Source organism: Leptosomus discolor, chromosome 5 (assembly GCF_034619465.1).
Source record: "Leptosomus discolor isolate bLepDis1 chromosome 5, bLepDis1.hap2, whole genome shotgun sequence".
Lineage (NCBI taxonomy): Eukaryota > Metazoa > Chordata > Aves > Leptosomiformes > Leptosomidae > Leptosomus > Leptosomus discolor.
In genome coordinates, this window is record NC_141395.1 from 35,638,306 (window position 1) to 35,660,245 (window position 21,940).

Below are 21,940 nucleotides of genomic sequence, written 5' to 3' on the forward strand. Positions count from 1 at the left end.
AAGATACCACAAGACACTCACAGCACTCATAGTCAACCACGGGACGTCAAAGCCACTTCCCAGGTGACACACTCAGTACTAGCGTGCAAAGGTTGTGAGCTACTAAAGTTAACATCTTTACTCATCCCCCAAATTCTCCTGTGTTTCTGACCACTGTTGCAGTGCTCTGCACTAACACAAAGCTGCCCAGGTTTTACATACTTGCCACAGTCAGATCCTGGAAGGTCTTCTACCCTGTCTCAGCCTGGAAATGCCAAACGGAAATGAGATGAAACCCTTCTTGCTCGGCTCAGGTAAGGTTATTTCTGTCTTGCAGACACTTGAAGGCACAGATGCTGCAGCACCTATGTGGTTTGGAAGGCTTTCTGTGGGCTGCTCTCTCAGACGTAGGTATCGCAACCCTCTTTAGCCTCTTGCTGTATGCATAGATAGGGTGGGACATCCTGAACAACAACAAATCACTGCTGTTATGGTATGGCTGTAGAGTAAAAGATTGCCAATTCAATACAAGCTTCTCTCTCTGCCAAGCTGCTAAGAGGACAAAAACAGGACAGGCCTGATTCAACTCCCCTGTTGGGCCAGCAGCAGTGAAGCTAGGCCAGCAACTAAAATTAATCTAAAATTTGGTAAGTAAAACAAAGCAGATGGTTGTCAAGGTTTTCATAGCAGAACAGCCTAAGATTTGCAAACGGCATGTTCAAACTTAGATCAAAACCACAGAGCATGCTGGAGTTTAGCTTGGATTTGAGCTTTTCCAGAAACAACAGATACTTGATATCACTTCAGATCAGGGACAAAAAAAAAAGTAAAATCTTCATTGAAGAGTTCAGCTCGTGGTCACGTCGTGTGGAAGAAGGTCAAGTTACTGGTCTCCGCACTAAAAGCTTCACTCATAGATGAGTTAAGATATCACGAGAAGCAAAAAAAGCTCACTAAAATTTCACCTAAAACCATTGCAGCCTAGTAGTATTAACTAAATTAACTTTAGTTAAAGTTTGCTAAACAGCTAGCTAAAAACTGCTAAAACATCAACTCACAGAACAAAGTAATTCATCTCAACAGAAAAAGCACCAAGAAACTTTTCTGCTTTTAATGATGTGGGATTCTTTTTTTTTTCCTTGTAAATGCTGGCTGCATATTCATCTACATAATTTCATTGTATTGTTCTAAGTGCGATATTTTTTGCCTTAAGACACACAGTATTGTGAAGATGAATCATATAATTTATTAATAAATATTTCTACTTATTTTTCCTAATGAAATAAACAGGGCTTTCTAATTCCACTTTAATATATGCTACCATGGCATGCGTAAAGCACATAAAAACTTCCTTTATAATCTGTTCATTTTGATAATAAGCTGAAGGCCAGAAAATTGGCTAAAGGCTGCATCACGGATTATGGAGTATTTGTCCTCAGAAGTGTAGGACATTTCTTCAAAAGCCTGCAGTGATTGCTGTGAAATTTGACTGAAGATCTAAGACAAAATCTGATGGAGCCATTATAGCCTAACCTCTCAGCTAGCAACAGTTTTATCTAGTACTGAATGGACAGCCACAGACTGGTTCAAAACTTCATATATTAGAAACGTAGTAACATCAGAATGTCTCTTACTATAGTTATCCTTCTTTACTTTCTTGTTATGAGCACAACTCTGGGCTGTGGATAGAACAAGAGCATTGGTAGGCAAAAAAAGGATAAAATAAAAATTACGGTCATGTCCTTAGATTTGAAAAAAAACAAATCTTCTGAACAATTTTTAATCCTTTGTATGGTGACATTGGATGATGTTGTTCTGTACATGTTTGAAGAAAGAATAACATATTAATCATGTATTTCCCAGTTTTCAACCTATTTCCCAGAAACATCCCTTCATCCCTTTTGCACCTCAACATTTGCTCTATAATCCTGTCCTTTCAGTGGCAGCCATGTGCGAATGAGAATGAACAAACTTAGTTAAGGAGGTCTGCTGCTTACAGCATGGTACCTTTAGGAGATGGTTCTGGCAAATTTAAAAGTCAGTCAATGAAAGCCATGCTGGGTAAAAGTCTTCCACAGAGAAGACTGTCTTGAAATACAGAGGATCACCACACATGGGGAAGGAGTAAGACTGGACTCCTGAGGAGCGTACTCACTCCTCTATTGCATCCCATTGCTTTACCACAATATAGGGTAGCTGGAACATCCAATATGCAGGATGATTTGGGTGAGAGAAAATTAACCAAGTGACTCTTTATAATGCTAACAATTTGTTTAATAAAAACCAAGTACTAGGATGTATATATCTGAAAACACAGACATAAAGAAGAGAGAACACATCCTGCACATAGTTATGCTATCTTTGCTTAAGTTGTGAAATGTGCTGATTTTTGTTCTAAGAAAACCTTTTCAAAATGTGTTTATTTTGACAAAACTGCCCTTCCACTTTAACTCTCGGACACATTGTAGTATTTTTTTGTTTCTACATAAGTCTGCCTTAGCCATTTTAGAATAACAGTATGTGTCACACATATCCAGTATCATGAGACGTCTCAAACTGTAGCAAGCCAACATCTTTTCAGTTTAGCAAGAACTTTATGTACTTGATCGCTTTCTTTGAAATTCACCTTTATTCCTATTTTCTCCTACTCTTTCCAGATACCCAAAACAAAGTTAGCATGAACTATATATCATATAAATTGAGAGCCATTAGAGTATGTAAGCTTGTAGATTGCAGTAAAAGTCTGAGTGGACAACAGTATTTCACAAGACTTATAGCAGCATTAATCTGGCAGTGATGAAGACCACAGCTCTTACACATAATTCATTTGGCTACTTACTGTGGGCTCTTCCAGACGATCTTTGGGTTTTATTTTTTGTTTCAAGGTATATATACCTAAATGGATTTGCATTTAGACACACACACACATATATAAATATCTGTATGATTAAAGCCAAGAACTGGAATTTAATGTGTTTGTTGATATGCCACTCTTGCCATATTCTTAAAAAAGCAAAAAGTTTGTATTCTTTTCCAAACTGCAGGTTGACTTCATATAATTATAGATAATTATATTATTATGAACTTTATACTTAAACATTTTTCCTTATTCTAGAAGGGGGAAAACAAGAATTAGCTAGATTCCCCACAAATAAGACTAGAAATAGGTTATGCTCTCATTATTATAGGAGAGTAACAATGTCTGCCAACCCTGGGGGAGGTAAGTGCTTATGTTACTTGGCAAGTATCTAAGGCTACCTATGGGACAATCACAGAGAAAACCACTGTCAGCTTGAAATAATTTGTTATACTCAATCAATAATGCCTATTATGAAACAATACCAATTAAATTAAATGCATAGTAATCCATCACAGAAAAATGTGATCTCATGCACCAACATAACTATATATCCCTCCAATCAAGGAATTCCTTGCTGTTAGCAGTTAAGTTCCATGATTTTGAAACACACGTTGACTGGAGAAGGACTTTCTCCATGCATTATCATGGGCTCCACACACATCAATCACTGGATATGAAGTCAGGCAGCAAGTACTTGGGAAGGCAACAAGGATGACCCAAGTGTCACAGAAGGTCTAGCATAAATGTGCTGTGCACATACGTACTGACACAAAATGTGGTTCATTGCTTCTCTGGCAGCTACTAAAAACACTGACACGAGATAGAAAGAGCGATTGAACAGAATTACACAGCTTTCTCTCTTGCCTTTCCCTGCACTGTCCTCAGTTGCAAGTCTTTCCCATGCCTCTCCCTTTTAATTACACTAACAGGCTACTAATACAAAAGCTCGTTATTTTTGTCCCCAACACAAACCTTCTCTCCCACAACCTCTGTGCTTATGTTTGTTTGCGCATCCATCGTCCAGACACCAGCTCCAGCCACTGCTTCCAAAGGAAACCGATAAAGCTGCCATAACCTCGCCTGGCCCAGCCTAAGCCTAGGCAGTCCATGCATGGACAGACTGCATCCTACAGTTCTCAAAGGCTGGGATGTAGCACACACTGCCCTTCTCTCCATCAGAACCACCTCCAACTAGAGTATTTTACCCACAGCAGACGTCAAGAAAGCCCCTAGCCACACTGGCAAAGACTCAGAAGAAAAGCCACTTATATCTAGTTGAAAAGGAAAGAACTTTGTGGGAAGCCTTTGACCACAAGAATCTCCTAAGAGACTGCCTCTTCATTGCTGCTTGACTTGTTTCATTCAACCATCAAGGAAATCCCTTGCACAGGGTCCTGACTGTGCCCTGGCTTTCCCAGGACTTGAGACAGCTAACTATGACAGCGAAAGGCAGTTGCCTATTTGGGAATTAACCCATCAATGTTGGCGATGAAGCTGGAAGCTTTACAGTCTGCTTGGATGTGTGCTTTTATCCTGAGTTAATGCACAATTTTGGAGGACGCCCTGCCTTTAGTCCCTTTTTTGGAATTCCTAACAAATAGCACATGGGACTTCACAATATATGGGAGGATGAAAATATTAACAGGAATATTGGTCACAGAGAATTGTTGGGTGGCTGAGTTTGGATAGTCAATGTAGCCAAGCCTGTGGGGCAGCAATTCACTTTTCTGTGTGTACTTAACCTACCATAGCCACAGACCAGACCTGAGAGAGCACTGTGGAAATCAAGAGTACATTTGGCTTGGCCTCAACAAGCATCTCCTCACCAAATGGACTGTTGAGGACCATGATGGCAGCCCCACAAAGAAAGCAGTTCCAGACAAACTTTAACAGGAAGCTGGGACTGATTCCAAAGAAGTATCTAGTCTGCCTTTCATGAGGTTTAAAAACTTATGCTTCAAACAAGTCCTATAGCAGTGGTGCTCAGAAGCCAGGTTTCTCTCTCAGCAGACGCTCCACAGGAAGCAATTAAATCTTGTGGAGAAAAGACAATTAAGGTCTGTCAAGCGAGGTTCAATACAGGATTTCTTTTGAAGAGCAGAAAGGAAAGTCCTGTATAAACTAGTCAAGAAACCAGATTAATGAATGTGGTTGTAACTGTGCAAGCACGATTCTGGTGCCTGCACTGGGACTGCCAGGGTGAGGAAGAGGGGAGCTGGAAGAGTAAGGAGAAACTGAGAGCTGAAACATCAAGTTTAAACCTCACTTAAGTTCACAATGGGGTACACAGACCCCATCAGTGTATGCAAGACGTCCTAGCACATAAGGTATTTCAGAGTCAGCAAGGGCAGCCAGGGCTGCAATTCCTCAGCTGTCTTGTCCTCCTGTTCCCCCTCCAACTGGATTGGCTCCCCACAGTCCCCAACAGCTTCAGTTATACCAGTTGCCGTCTTCATGGAGCTAGTGCAAGAAGGGCTTGCTGGGCCACACAACCCCCCTGTGTATTTGAGCCTGATGAACCTCTATAGCTACAGGGATCTCTATCACCGCCTTGCAGGAGGTGACTTCCTCCACTTGCCTGAATTGCTTAAGTAACAGCAGGGGACAGATGGCTTTGCAGAACAGCACAAAGTTGATGGCAGCAACAGACTTGTTTGTCCCATTGCATATATGCACATCTCTGAATAACGGGACTGGAAGCAGGAGACTGTTGCTATACTGATAGCTGTAAAGGCACCTGCAACTTGACTTGCCCACTGCTAGACAATGACATGCTGAGCACCAGAGGGTCACCCAAACACATAAGTCATACCAGATAAGTCATACTCAACAGAGGTCATACCCCATTGCTGCCCTCAAGGTGTACAGAGACAACTGTGGTGCCAGAAGCCCAGGGTGAATCTCCTTGATGGTGTGGCCTCCTGGAATTTGGTTCCACTGCAGAGGGCCTTGAATGCCCTTATCCTGAACTTCTGATGTTCTTTTAGTTTAAAGGAATAAGGATCACAGTGGTGTAACAATATAAAAAGATACAGTTTATACACATAATCTTAATGTCTACATCTTCATATGCAGATGCATATCAAGATAAAGGAATGGCTTGCCATCCAATAAGACTAAGAGACAGAAAAAGAGGCAGAAGCTTTTTTCTGACCTTATCACACCACACCAACAACAGTAAAGAGACTGGGAAACATCCAATATAGCAGTGCAACTGGAAGGTAAATACCCACTTGCCCTAACAGGTCAGCTTTGAAAAGCTCGTGTGTAAAAGACAATCCCAGAGCAGCACATGAGAATTTTGGTCAGAAATTTTTTTTCTAAAACACCATTCTCTTTTCCTGCTTTATACATTTGGCAATGTTTTTCTAGCATCTAGTCATTATGCATTGTTAGGACATAAACTGTAACACCAGAATAAAACTAACAGTCAACAGCTAGTTGGTTAAAAAAGAGACTACAAGGTGGTAGAAACATTGCCCTAAGAAGCTGTCATAAAAAGAGAAAGAACAAGGGGGGAGGGGGAAAGAGTTCTTAGCATATTGTGCAAAATGCAAAACATACTATACAAATAGTTTCAGAGGTGGCTGCATCAAGTTGTGGGTTTGCAGTGACACCATCTGCCAGTTTTTACTGTCTTGTCCCAGTCTCCCAACTGAAAACAAATGGTAGTCACCCTGCACATGTGGTCTCAGCACTGGAAGTTATTGCCTCCAGTATCTTGGGTCAGAAAAAATGCAGCAGAGCTCTTCAAGCAGTCTGTAAAACTTCAAAAGCCTTGAATTGTCCCTGCCTTTTGGCAGATCTCTGTACACGCAGAACTCGCTTCTCTGTATGCTCTCTTCCAAATAGGTACAAACTTCCCATTAGCTCCTGCTTAAACCAGTGTTCTGGAAAGCAGCCATAAGCACTACATGCCAAGCATGTAACACTAGATCATCTCCTGTCAATGCTCAAGCCATGCGATGCTGTTGCTTTAGGTGTGGAAAACAAAAAAGCCTAACCGTGAGGAGACACGGAACTGTGGATTACAAACTAATTCAGCATTCCTGGAGGAAAGGACACTTCTTGGGGGTAACCACAATATTTTTTCCAACTTTCCCTGTTAGGCTTGCTTACGCTTAGAAACATCAACATGCAATTTATGTTTCCTCGGAAGAGGACTTAATTTTAGGTCTTAAGAAAGAAAGGTGTCTTGCCATTATTTCTAGGCAAAAAGTCTGAATATTGAAATACACACAGCCCGCATACTTCACGCTTTTCCAGAAGGTTCTCTATGAAAATTAATATTGTGAAAAAATAAAAATGAATTAATAAATTCTAAGCAATTATAATAAAAAGCAGTATTCAAGCAAACAGAAGCTAGAATGCTCTACATACAAATAGGTACTCCAAGTTTCAAAAGGCTGCATTTATAAAACATAGAAGCAATGAATTTTTTATATATACCATTAAAGCCTCTCTCTCTCACTGGCTTTTTGCTTTTTAATTAAATATGGCGAGTCAGAATGTGTCCTTATTTAATCTAAAATCCGCCAGAATGCATCTGAAAGTACCTTTTCCCATGGATTTACTCTCAGGCTGAGAAAAAGAAACTTTTAGATACACTCTGCTTTATAACAGCTGAGAGAGGGGGCAGTGTCTGGAATGCCACCGACATCTGTCTGCACTTATTTGCATTGTGCTTGAAATCCTGATGGAGATTGGCTTGACATTTCCACAAACTCTGTCAGCTCTGACAATCTGTATTCCCATCTAGAAATCGTGGTGTATGAAGCACCTCTCCATTTAACCACCTCAAACTCCCCTCCTGACTCCAGAGCTACATTTTGAAGCACCACTCTCTGTAGCAAAAGCATTCAGCATATTCGTTTGCACATTACTGTCTGCATACCACACATTGCCATGTGTACAGCAGCAGGTATCAGCTTTCCTGTTCTAATGCAAGTAGATCAATAAGCAAAGGCCATTGTAGAGACTGTAAACAGTTTGTCCACATTTCTGAAAAATGAAACCAATCAGTAACACAGTGATACAGTAGTATTTAGACACCTGATAAATATTGCCCAGTAGCATTTTCTAATCAGTTAAAAGTTCACAGATACTCAAAAATTTACCTTTACAGAGCAGTTAAACATCATGCGAGTGTCTTCTAAGGTCTGTGTTATGCAAATTCAGGTTTTCCTGTTGATAATCTCACTTAGCTTTCTCATTTTGCAATCTTTCTCATTGCTTCCCAGTTCCCTTTGTGACCATGAAGCTTGCTTAGGAACACACCAAGAATCAGGATGATCCCTCCATGCATATTTTAAAATAAGACTAGTAAAGTCATAATAATCGTCTTACACTTTTTCAGCATCAAATGTCTTTTACAAGTAATGCTATTGTTCCTCTATGGTCGACTCTCACAATATGCAGCCTGCATTACTGATTGCGATGATCATGTTTCTAGTTCAACCTTGATGTAAACTCATCTAGAGCAATGCATTGGATCAGAGTCAAATATTGTTTAGAATATTGTGTGGGATTTCCCCCCCCCCCCCTCCCGTGGCATTCAACTTTTTAACCAGGGAGGTCTGTGAGAGACTGAATCTGTGGTCCTGAGAAAACAAATCCCTGTTTTCCTAAGTTCCAAGTAAATTCATGATGGCTATATAACTCATGTGGCTTTAGTAGCCTTACTGGTCTATTTATTGAGAGTGTCAAGAGGCAATTTATCTTGTTTACTTTGGTCTCTAGTCACATATTTCTGACTTCTAACTAATACTCTATTCTTCTAAAATACCTACATCTTTAAAAGACTTAAATAATGGAACCTTCTATGACATTATATTACTTCAGTTTCATACATCAGTCCATTGTGATGACATAGACCACAGCCTTGCCTAATCTTTTTACAATGTAAATTAAATATTACAGCAATCTTCAGGTACTATCAAAATACACACAGTGAATGCTAACAATCCCTAAACACCCTGAAGGAATGATTTTAGTATAGACCCACAACCTGAAGGATGAGAAAACAGACAAGGAACCTGTAAAGTCAAGATTAAAACTTTTGATCATTACACACTTCCATTGATACCTGCAAACAGCATCAGGCATTTTAATTATTTAGGTTTTTTTGCTTCTCAGAAGTGTATCAGATCAGCAGTTACAACTACATAAATACTGCTTCACTCGCAAATAAAGCATGGCTAAGCCCAGTCAGACAAGCAATCCCATTTTCATTCTCATGTAAAATTTCTCATTAACTTTCACTTACCTTGAAAACACACTTATTTTTCTTTCCAAATGTAGTTGCTCATTTTGCATCCCACGTTTATCTGTCAGAAATTACACGTGATCATGTCATGCAGGGTTGAAGTGCCTCAGAAATTCAGATCTATTCTGGCTTTTTCATGGTATTCTAATACACATAAGGTTGTAAAAGCAAGTGGAGCACATTCTTGCGCTGTTTAAACTGTAGATGACTTTAATCTGCCATCATAATACTTCACTACCCAGTAGTAGGCAAAAATTAGCAAAGTATGTATGTGAATGATAATACTGCTCTAACATACACTAAAAATTAATGATGCACATGAAGAAAACAATTTTTACAGTCTATGAAGGCTCTTTAAATAGGTTTTGTTGTTGTCTCCCCCCCGCCGCATGAAGAACCACATCTTCTTTTGAATCTTATCCCAATGCAGCACACAGGCTACGTATTAGTCTCTCCACAGTGTCAAGGATCACTTTATTTGAAAACAATGAAGTTCCTTTAAAAATAAGAACATAAAAATATTTAAGATGCAGAAGAGTTTTCAAAAGCGAACCACTACAGATTCCTAGAGAACTCATTTAATTATCTTCAGTGAAACGTGCTCAAAATATTCCAGTTCTAATTTTTGTGCAGAAGCTTCAAAAAGCATCTTGTTTTTACTGAATATAATGCTTACAGAATACAATCATACAAGAAACAAAACTTGCAACAATTTAAATGCCACACATGGTAGAGCCCCAAGTAGCTTTCACAAATGCTCAGTTGAACTGAATTTCTGACGTGCTTTTTAGTCAGAAAAGCTTGTGGGTAGGATGAAGCTGCTGAAAATTCTTAAGGGTCTATTCCAAGACTCCTGTTCTAGGAAAGCTCTTATCATAAGAGTGTTAAATTATATAAATTTATTAATAGGCACTTAGAAAATATAGATGATCATTATTCTTATTGTCACAGTTTCCAATCAATATTGGAATAAGGACAATTAGCTAAAGCGCGTTTGTAATGGCTTAGTATAGAAGACAGCCCTGGAGGCATTCATCAGATAAACAACTTAACTAGGTCTTTAACATGGTACAAACTACTAGAAATTAAGATAAATGGATGGAAACTGGAGCTTGTGGCAAGCAGGCATCTTGGAAGATGCTCACTGTGAGTTACCTACTCTGTGTAACGAGGCCACCAGGGGTAGCAAAAACATTCCTTGTTTCTGGCTAGCTCAAATAGCTCCAACAGCAGTTCTTGTGGACTGTAAATATGGCAAATCTGCTTCTTGGCAGCCCTCGCGCAATCCTGGATAGGCATAAAAAGTGCTGTGGCAGAACGAGAGAAGTTATCAAATCAGTTAAGTTTCACCAAAAGAATGCAATATTACTAAATGGCACGATGTTGGCACAAGATGACATTTTTTCCCCTTTAATTTTCTTCTATACTTCCTTCCTAATCTAATCTGTTCCTTCTTATTCTTTATTGCAAGGCATAAATAGCAGAAAATGGAGGGGGGGAAAGAAAAAAAAAAAGGGGTCCAAGGGTCCAAAGGCTCAAATGTACTGATTTTGGTTGCTGTCATTCATATGAGCCTTAGAATGAGTTCTATCCATTCCAGAATTCACTGTAGGAGACAAACTTGCAGGGTTCATTATCCCAAACTATAGATAAATTAGAGTCTCAAGAGACTTCTTAAACACAAAAGGTAAATTGCGGTCATACATTCAGAAACCTTTACCCCATCTCACATGAATATTATGGATGCAGTCCATGAAATCCCCTGAAAGCGTCTTGTAGTTCCAGAAGTGTTTTGGTCTGATGAATAAATAAATGTGCAGTTTCTTTAATCTATGCACCAACGCTCACTGAATGTTGAAGCACCTCAAGAAGGCTGAATATATTACAAATGTCAGACTTTCATTTTCACAAAATGTTATCTACCATTCTGAAATAACTTAACAAAATGATATATTTGAAATCCTGTTCTCTATTTTGTTGATGAGAACTCCTTTGTACCTTTCAGCAGCTGACAACGCAACCTATGTCTCTCTTTCCTCAAGAACCTGTCCTAAAAGGGGGAAAAAAATGCAGGCTAACTATGTGCCAAAGCTTACCTGCTGTCTTTTAGCTGAAGCTTACAGAACGCCTACTAGCAGGTATGTTTGGTTGCATTTTAAAACATATGGACAGTTATTCAGATTCTTGTTTTCTTTTTAAAGTGTGACTTCTGCATTCTCTGATTTTAAAAACAGTAACAACCCCCCAAAGTGTCAAATTAAGAAAGTTGAGAGCTTGCCTGCAATTATTAACACATTTCTTGTTTTAAGTAGGTGTCCAAAGGCTGACAGTCTCTAGTGACTAATGGGATACAATGAAAATAGGGGCTCTGGACATTTCACTAGGGATTTCTCAGGCAGTGAGACTCCTTTGCAGAAGAGACTCTTTTTGTGAAGCAGAATTGCTCGTTGAGAATAAGGCCGTGCTTAGTTCCACAAACTGAAAAATCATCATCATAATGAAGTCTCAGAGCCAGCCCCATTCCTTGGCAAGACCAATCACCTCTGGGATTACACAACCACGCTTACTTCTGCAAGTGTGAGAATTTTCTTTCTCCTTTCTTCCTTTCCAAAAGTGAAGCCAAAATGAAATGCAATTCCTTTTGCCACGTGAAGGATTTGATCTTTGCCAATCTGAATGATTTGATGAATTGTATGTTTCGTGCAAACCACACCTGTCACATGGAAGGACAAAAGACAGCCACTTACAATCCCACCTGAATAAAGACAATAGGTTAAGTCAAGAACACCCTGCAACTATGCTCAGTAATTTATCAAAGGTTAAAAAAAGAAAACATAAACACACCATGTATCAGCTTATCTGACTTCAGAAGAATTCTAACTTAAGCACCTCAGTTACCCAGGCATGGTGTAATAAGCAGGTAAGAAGAGAAAAATAGTCCATATCATAAAAAAAAAGGAATAGAAAGTGAAGAATCTTGCTTCTAGGTGTTAATATAGCTTTGTATGACATGCCAGCACAGTAGCTAGGCAGCTGAGAAGTGGAACCAAAATCTGGTATTACACATCGAAAAAGTGATACAGTCACAGTTAGCACCATCAGCAGTGTGATCACAGTTTAAAGAAATTAACAAAAAAAGGGTAAAGACAAGGTATCCAAAAGAAAGGAAAAAAGTGGACAAATCTGGTAGCACCCAGTTGCACCGGCATTTTCTTTTATTTTTGTTGGAGGGCAAATTTATAAGACCAAAAACCAGTCTTGTTCACTACTCATTTAGCACTATATCTCTAACAGAGATTATGTTACTTTCTTTTTACATGCTTCTGTCAAGGGAAATGCCTATGGGTACACAATTAGCAGAACTACTTCACATTCTCATTCTCAGTCCAAATCAGGTATCATGCTGCTTTTTTATTCCCTGCCCACCCCCCTACTAAAGAAAGCTTAGAGACTATGCTTTTAATAGGCAATTGAAAGAGTAGGAATTTGTAACAACACAGCCTCCACAGACAAAATTCTGTTCTGACCAACAGGAGCACTCCTGTTTAGTCTAAACAGAGCAAGAGCAATCACCTAGACGCCTTGTACTGCTTTCAACTATACATTTTTAAAGTAAAAGCCTGAAGATTTGGAAGGTGATGTTATTGCACTATCTGTAAAAGAACACAGATACTAGTAGGATCATGGAGACAAGTTCTGAGAAAGAATAGTTCATGTTCTGAACTCAGATTACACATACCACTTGCTAGCCCTGAGAGCCTCCATTCCCATAAACTGAGCCCCGTTTCCACACATGGCAGAGGTTAGATGGGTTTAGGGTATTAGCTTGAAGAGAAATTTTGCAATGGAATTAACAGAGAGTTTAAGCTTAGTTCTTCTCAAAAGCATCAACACCACATGCAGCAGCCTATCTCATTAACCCACTGGGCTTACAGAGGTTGCTTTCTAGGATTCAGAAAGGCTTAAATTACATCCTTCACTATTTAAATAAGCATTAGGGTCATTTAGTAGCTAACTATATTGAGTAGCTAAGTATAAAAAAACCCAAAACAACGGCAATAAAGAAAGTCAATTAAATCCATGAAGCACTGTGGAGTTACTCCCTAATTATTAGTATTAGGTAGCTGCATATAGAACAAGATTTTTCTCTGCTAATTACAGATTGGACAAACTCAATAATAAAGGTTAAACACTGGAGTTATTCTCACTGGCTGAGATCAGATTCTTTCCAGTGTATAAGGTGACAGACACATTTCAACACTAGACCATTCTTTGTAGCAGGTCCTGCCCAACATTTAAGGACCTCCCCGTCCTCCATTCCACTGGGCATTTTACTGAACAAACATTGTGTTCTAAGACGCAATTTATTTAAAAACATTTATTTTAGGCAAAATTAAACAGACATTTGAGATTACATAGAAATACAGAAATCCAATTGGATCACAGAACCTTTTTGTTAAAAATGCACTGTTGTGTTGATTTAAGTATTTTTGTATGGACCGACCGGATATGTAATATTTAACCATGCCATTTGCAGTCAACTATCATAAAAATCAGTAACGAAAAAGTTTTCTTAAAATGTGCAAATATTATCTTAGTGTTACCATTGATAATAAACGACCACTAAATAGATTATTATTTAGCTTATTATGTAAAGCTTTTTAAAGTACAATAAAAATACAAATTCTATTTGTTAAAAAAGGCCATTGCTATGGCTACTAAACATCCTCATCATACAAATTCCAAAATACTATATGACAAACAAAATTATAAAGACTTTTCTTTATGAAACATATACTATTCTATTTGTTAGTGATTTTATATATTTATATATATATATTTATATATAATACTCTATATGAATGTTGAACACAGAATGAGAGAGAGGAAGACTAACGTGATGTAGGACATTAAGGCCCCCATTCAACAAGGTACCTGACATACGTCAAACTCGGCAAAGGAAGTGGACTTCAAAGGTATATGCAGAAGTACTTTGTTGAACAAGGTGTAACAATTGCATGTGATGACGAATTTTGGTGTAAACTGTAACCACTAAGGACAAAACTGTTAAGTATCACAAAAAACCTCTCATGAAAAAGGAAAGAAAATATATTTTTTTAAAAAAATCTGAAATTCTGGGGTTTTTTCCACATTTGTATGTTTCGAGGGGAAAATATTAGTTTTTAAATTGAACTAATATCGAGTTTGGGCATCAAAACGCTACCGATAATTTTCTGAGATAGGTTTAAGATGGTGTTTTATTGCTTACACTAAAGATTAATGAAGAGTATGCATAGACAGGTCAGCGTTCAACTCACTAGCAGCTAAAAATTTTGGTGTGCAGTTATTTCTGTAACATGAACAACCAGTAGGTATGAAGGACTTACTAACTTATATTGAACTTTTGCAGCAAGCTTCAAAATTATAGTAATATATATAAAACTAAAGCAGACAGTGAAAAAATACTCAACAGAGTCTGACTGTAAACACTCAGGTGTTTAAAGTAACGGAGCTGAGCCTGCTTATACACAAAATTACACAAATTCCTAAATAAATGCAAGACCATAATCATCTTTTTAAGTTACGGTTATCATGAAATGAATGCCAAATTATATACTTTACAGTTCAGCTACAAAATACCAAAAGAAGGGGCAGTAACTTTGTCCATGCTGCAATTTAGCAGTTCTTCTATGCTCATTAAACACTAATTAGCATCCTAACAATTTGTTAGTTTCTAAAACATGAATTAAGGACCTAAAAATATTCTGGATTTTATAAACTAATAACAATATATATACAGCATAGTAACCATACACAGTAATGGAAATCAATTACACGGCATCCAGATTTACCTTTTAAGCACATATTAATGGTTAGTATTTTCTGCTTCTTCACTGCAGTTTGAACTTTCTGTACTAGATATTAATCATTGTACTGCTTGAATGTTAAATAATGGCTTAAAAGCATAATTGCAAAATTCTGCCAGGTAAAGTATTATGTAAAAATCATGCTTGCACATCCGCAAACAGAGAGAGGTATGTGTGAGCTTTCTGAAGAACTTCTCAAGGCTAATAGTCATAAAGCGTAGTAAACTCGGGTCAAAATGTGAGAGAAAGAAACACAACAGCGTAATTTAATTCATATTTCATAAACAAATACAACTTTTTACATTTTTACAGGGAAAGACTGGAACTAAGTTAGATTTTTACAGAAGCAAACCAAACAAGAGTTTACATGTTGAAAAAAGCAACTTTTGGCACATGGATAATATCTGTGAAAATGTGTTCAGAATTAAAAAAAAAACAGACCACTGCGTAGGAATTTCACATTTAGTTTCTTGGCATCAGCATCTGCTGTCTAGTGGGTCAATAGAAAACACTGTGCCTTCAAGAGTTAATCCCATTTTGAACCCCTCCTGTAATGAAACAAGAAAGAGTTAATAAAAAAGAAAGTGATTTCTGGAGGATTAAGCTCTCTTTCTAAGAACAACTAAATGTGAGCTTATCTTTAGGCAGATAAACTGTAAGGATATTTCAGAGTCAATTCACAGACCTTTACATTATTTTGTTCAGCCGATTTCTAGTAAGTCTTAGTGGTTCACTTATAAAAAAATCTATCTTGAACCATGAAAGAAATATAGTATGTATATAAAATGAAGAAAATATTGCAGAATAAAAATATTGAGTATTCATATACATAGATCGATAGAAAAACAAACAAGCTCGACTTGCACCACGCTGTTCCCAAGTAAAATTCAGTATGATTGATAAGCAGGAAACTTTAGAGCTATAGGAGCAAAAAGCTGATTATATTTACACTTTATAGATTCAGATAGGTCACAGACATGTTACTAATATCAGGTGTCTCCTACATCCAGTAATTCCTTATCTTAGAAGTAGTCCAACAAAAAGTACAGCATTCAACCACATCTCAAGAGGCTTGTTCTAAACTGTCCCCTGTGCAGTTAAACGTGCATGCTATGCTTTATAGCCTACTGCCATCTCAGCTTCATTAAAAAGGCAAAAAAAATCATATTGCTCTACTGCAAATGAACAAACTGTGCATTTCAAAGCCATGTAACTCCGTGAAATAAAATACGATGGTCTTCAGAAAGCGCAAAGAATTTCTTTAAAAGTTTGGACCAAAATTCCTCTTTTTACTCACATTAGTTTGATTAGTAGAAACACAAATAGTTATAAGCTAGATGCTATCATTCCCTCCATTGAAAAGAAATTAATTCTACAAGTACCTGCATGTGGTTTACAAAACGTGCTTACCTTGCACCAGCTCTAGAATAACAACAGCATTCATAATACAGGGGAAGTGCTCTTGTTTTCATTTTGCTTTTTGCTTTAAAAGAAGCCAAATAATCTTGGCTTGACCTTCACAAGAAAAGTCACCTCTGAGTCAAGAAAATTTCAGTCTGTTAGGTGAAAGTACTATAAAGCTATAAGCAATGGGAAACAAGGGCTCTGAATAGAAATGCCACGAGAACATCAACTCTGGTGGCAGCTGTCACAGTGTTCAGTTCAGTGTTGCCTTAACACACAGTTCACTTAAAGAATGCTGGTCGTATGCTATGAAATCAATAATGTGTGCTTTCACGAAGCAATCATATTGTAAACAAAATAAATCTTTTCGTAAAGCAAGCTGTATTGGGATTAGGGATAAACTGAAGCCTTTTCTCATAATGCACAGCAGTATCTCCAGAGCACAGTTTTTGGTTAGTCAAACCAGCTTAATTTCAAACAAATTTAAACCACAGGCTAGAATTTTAAAAGCATATGAATATTTAATAACCCCACCAGCTACTGCCATCAGAAGACCAATGCTGAGAAACAGAATAAACTACCTGGCAATAATTACTAAATGATCTCAGATTTTCCAAGTAAAACTTGAATTTTCCTAAAGGCAGATCCATACTATGAGACGATGAGCCAGCAGCAGTACTGTGGTGTAAACCTCCTGCAACTGTGCTACCCAGTATGCCCTACCTGGGTGACATAGTGCTGCCAAAGCTCACTGGTGTGTTTGACTTTTTTATCCCCCTGCCCCATAATTTTCAAAGGGATAACAGGCGCAGCATTCAATGCAAAAGGTATTTCAAGCAAACAGTATCTGAAGTTCCAAGTCAAACAGATCCTCTTATAAACAAACGTTGTTCATTTACCTAAAGGATACTATTAATTGATGTAACTGCAGTTAAAGGAGGACTGCTTACACAGGAGGAAAATTCGGAGAATTAGCCTGACAGTCTAGCCTGTCAAATTGTAAACCCCACAGTCACAGTGTGTTTGAAATGCTCATCTTTTGAAGTATTTAAAGGCTGCTTCCAGTTTTGAGGTTGTAAAAGGGATAGTTTGTGTTTCAACCTGACAATGCTTGATCCAGCTGCGATAGTAGAACAGCTACAGCAACTGATTTAACACAGACAACCAGCTTCATTCTTAGCAATCCAGACAGCCCTTCACCAAATATGCATGCCATTCATGTCCTGCATGCTCTTACCCTTCTTCTCTACATTTAAGCACTGTTTGTTGGTGTCTTACATAGCTGCACTTCCAACACCCTTTTCTGGCTAGCTAAGAGCAAATCAGATTATGCATTTTGGAAGTACACACATCTCACTTGCTCTTATGTTGATCATGTGAGGTTTTTTAAATTTTTGGTTTAGTCCATACAAACTGGTATTTTGTCACTTATCACATAACTTGTGTTTGCTATGACTTTGAACTATTTCTGCTTTCTTGAAGAACAGTGGTCTCATTGACCTCTCCTTCTGTAACTTCACTCCAGACCACTTTCTGCCCCCATTTAGTCATCCTCCTCTTTAAAAGTGTGATATTTTGCATTTAAAACAATCACATTAATCACATTGCAAATATGTGAAAATGTTAATCCATTAAAAGATTGCTGCACTGTAGGTACCATAATTATTTCAAAAGGCTTTTAATTTTATTACCATAATGAACTATTGTATATTCTAAAAGAAAACAGCATGTGGTTGCTAGGTGCTGTTATCAGTTGCATACCTGAGAACCCAGCTGCTATTCCAGGCAGAACTGATAAGGAAGTAAAAGCTACTACTACAGTGCCAGGAACTACAGCATTAACACTCCACACACACAATGGCTCATGCACATACCTGTCTGTAACAGGAACATGACATTTCAATCTTCATCTCTTAAATCACACAGAAACCACTATCATCAAGTATCAGGTCAGATACTGCAGTTACTAGTAGCCTCAAACTTCCATGCCAACCACAGGGCCAAAAAAGCCCAACAACATAAAGAGGACATCAAGGCAATCTAGATAGCCATCTCGGCATTTTTCAGATTTTAAAAGAATGTAAAATCCAGATTTTTTTTTTCTTCATGAATACTTAAGTGGAGGACAAGAAGTACGTGGGAGTATAAATCAAAGAACGCTGTACTGTTTTGATCAGTATACCCATTAACTTAAATGCAGCCCTCAAAAGGGAAAAAAAAAATAATCAGAACATCCTTATCCAGCAGACTCTCTGGCAAAGTGATTGCAATCAAATTTCCAAGGATCAGGAAAGCATGGACTTCAGATCTCCCACAGCCATCTCCATTCCTAATTCCTCAAGTTTTGCAAAAAACCTCCAAATTCTTAAATAATTTTTGTAATCTCCAAAACTACAGTTTGGCAAATATATGATATAATTAAAAAAATTCCAATCACCTGTAGTCAAGCAAGCCACGGAAAGCCAAGGTTTTAAGATTCTCCTTTACATCCAGACACAGTTGAACTGTGATTAACGCAGATAATAGAGTAAGTATCCTATGCTGTAGTTCTCACAGCAATGCAGAACACTGAGCTTTGTGACTGCTTTCAGGAATACAGTTTATGTATACACCTGAACTCCATATATCTCTCAAGTCTTATGACTCCTACTTGAAGCTGCTGTATGATTATTACAGCATCCATCATACAGCATATGCCTACCTTTCGAGTCTGCACTACAAAACCCAGCATTTGCAGCTGTAATAATAATGAAGTCAGTTGGATTGATCAAGCAGATCATAAGTTACTTGGTTTTATCTTTTTTTTTCTAACAAACTCGATTTATGAGTCAGGCAGAATATTTTTTCTTTAAAAATGACATATATAGCCAAAACTTGGTACATATTACATATTATATATATAAAAAATGCATAATTTATTTTAATACCCAGCATTTTAAATATTTTGCCTTCTGAAAGCCAGACATTTCAGCTTTTAACAATGTGTTCTTAGCATAACACACTGCCTGTTCATTAAAAATCCTCTACTTTAAAGGTGCAGGAAACAGTAACTCCTCGTGTGGTCAGAAGATCTCTCAAATCTGCTGGTTTTCAGGGAATGCAGAAAAAGGCCATCCCCTGGTATTGGACAGGAGTGGGAACAGGAAGGGCTATGAAGTGTGCATCTATATTGTGCCTTGCTTCTGTGTTCATATCCCACTTTTTTTTACTTTCAAGGCAATTTAACACAAGGACTGAACACCTTAGTTATCCAGAAAAACAATGGTATTGTACTAAAGGATATGACTGGTCTCCTAAAGAGAGAGGCAAAGCTGTTTTCACTAGAAAAATCTGAAAACCACCCCTCTTCCAAAACTCCCACTTTTTTTGTGTCTATAATAAGACGCGAGATAGTCTCATTAAAAACAGTAAACAGTGGATGACAAAGAACTTCCATTTTATTAGAAGATAAATTTGCCAACCTTATGGCTCTGAGGTTAACTCACTCACCAGTTCACAGTGACTTCACTCAATGAGATTAAGTTAGCACAAACCCAACGAACCAATGATAAATTTACATGTCTCCGAGAAGGTAATTTAGAAGGCTGAGCATAACTTCTTTCAGATGGAAAGACGACCAGCCTACTGACTGCTTCAGGGCATGCAGGAAGAATGGCTTGCAGCTCCTGGAAGCCTCATATTAACTACCTTGAGATTTTAATAAATTACAGCAGCTGTTGCTGGTATGATTCATGATCCAGGGAAACTTCCCCTCGCTGCAAGATTTCTGGGAAAATAGACAGATTCATTTTATTAATGTCTGGATACAGTCAAAATAGAGAGGGTGAAAATATGTTTCAGCATAAGGGAGGGTGGAAACAGGAGGCTGGATGGTCATCAGAGAGAGGCCTGAGCTGTGAAAGTCATATCTCAGCACATGTTTGAGTTTTGAGCTCTCCAAAAAGATCAACAGACATTGGACTAAGAAAAGGAATAAAAAGCACTTAAGTGTGAAATTTGGATCCTCACTAAAATTTAAACATAAAAATGTTCCCCCAGAGGTCAGGGAACTTTATCTGATCTTGCACCCACTACTTCAGTTATTCTCCAATGCCTCTTCTGCTGTGCTTTCCTCTCCCACTTTGCTTACACGTTACCTTCCAATGCATGCATACATCGAGGCAGCTTTTCTGCAGACTGAGGCATGATTGCCAAGGCATCTCACATAGCTCTAAACAAGAAACAGGGTAAGAGAGTCTGGACTGAGCTGCTCCAAGCAAGCCGTCACTGGCTGGTGCTGAAGCAGCTTGCCTGTCACTCTGACTGTAGGATAAGCTGTATTTAATACCCTCTCAGAGTAAGTTTATATTTTGAACTATTAGACGTGTTTGTAAGCAACCTACCTTTGTATATTTAATGGAATACATATTTACTGAAACTCAGGCTGTACTTTCACGTCACTTTGCATTCCAGAGAAGTAAAGAAGCCTACGTTTTTCTTTCATGTTTCTTAACATTAGACTTCCCAGAGTACATGACACCATCTCTGCTTTTACCTTTTGTAGTGTCCACTTCACCTTCCTTCTTATAAGCTGTGTAACACTCGTTGACTTCTATCACAGTTATCTTGTGCTCATTGCAGGTTTTTAAATAATTATTTCCAAATAAAAATGCACTCACAAGTGTGATTGTACAAACAGAATCTATGTATCAAAGGTTTTGCTTAAACCATTTCACTAATGACAATCCGATAATGGAAACAGGAGATTTCACTAGTACACATGGAAAACAAACAGCAATGAAAATGATGGCTTAGTATTAGCAGCTGGTACAACACACTACAGAAACAAAAATCAACGATCCCTACCTTAAAAATCATAGGCCCCTGAAAATTAAAATGGCCCTGACTTACAGAGTTCTATATATACAATATAAATCTTAAAAGTTTTTTTATATATATATATATATATATATGTACAGACATACATAAAAACACCAGACATGACCAAACGCACACTTCAATTGTAAATGCTTTAAATACCATTATTAAAATACGATATACCAACCATCGCTGACGCTAGGCACCCAGGAAAGCACAAGAAGAGAAGAGAGATATTAGGAAAAACATTTTTCAATCTGTATTTTGCACCAACCATCTAGTAAAATAACTGCACATAGCTTTTCCTTTGGTCAAAATTAGAATATTGGGCTTTTTTCACACCCCACCAGCTTTGCACTTGCTCTCAATTGGATTCTACACGAACAAGTTTTGTGACTACATAAAGACCCACTAATCAATTTTCAGTGGAAATATCAGGGTAGATAGGCTAGACTTGCTAATTGTCAGATTAGTTTATAAAGCATACAAAAAAGTTGGAAAAAACAAACCTGGTATGTGCAGGGGGGAATACCCAACCAATGCAATATTCTTTGGAATAGGACATAGTAATGCCCTAAGGTTTGGGGGTTCATCTGCCTTATTAGTTCAAAAGAGTAAAATGATATGAGTTTTTCATTTTATGACTTCAGAAATCTTTGATAAAGATTTCTACTGTTCCATTCAAAAAACCTCATGTCTTTGAGTTGA

The 21,940-nt window shown here is 37.8% G+C and overlaps 1 protein-coding gene across 1 annotated transcript in view; it reads right to left on the minus strand.

The window, feature by feature from the left end:
* Positions 1-15,497: 15,497 nt before the first annotated feature.
* GULP1 (GULP PTB domain containing engulfment adaptor 1) overlaps positions 15,498-21,940 on the minus strand; it is an 81,486-nt gene continuing 75,043 nt past the window's right edge. The window contains exons 11-12 of the mRNA XM_086465986.1: positions 21,420-21,430; positions 15,498-15,519 (exon numbers count right to left, since the gene is read on the minus strand). Of these exons, the coding sequence (XP_086322112.1) occupies positions 15,498-15,519; positions 21,420-21,430 (33 nt within the window). The remainder of the gene's footprint in view (positions 15,520-21,419; positions 21,431-21,940) is intronic.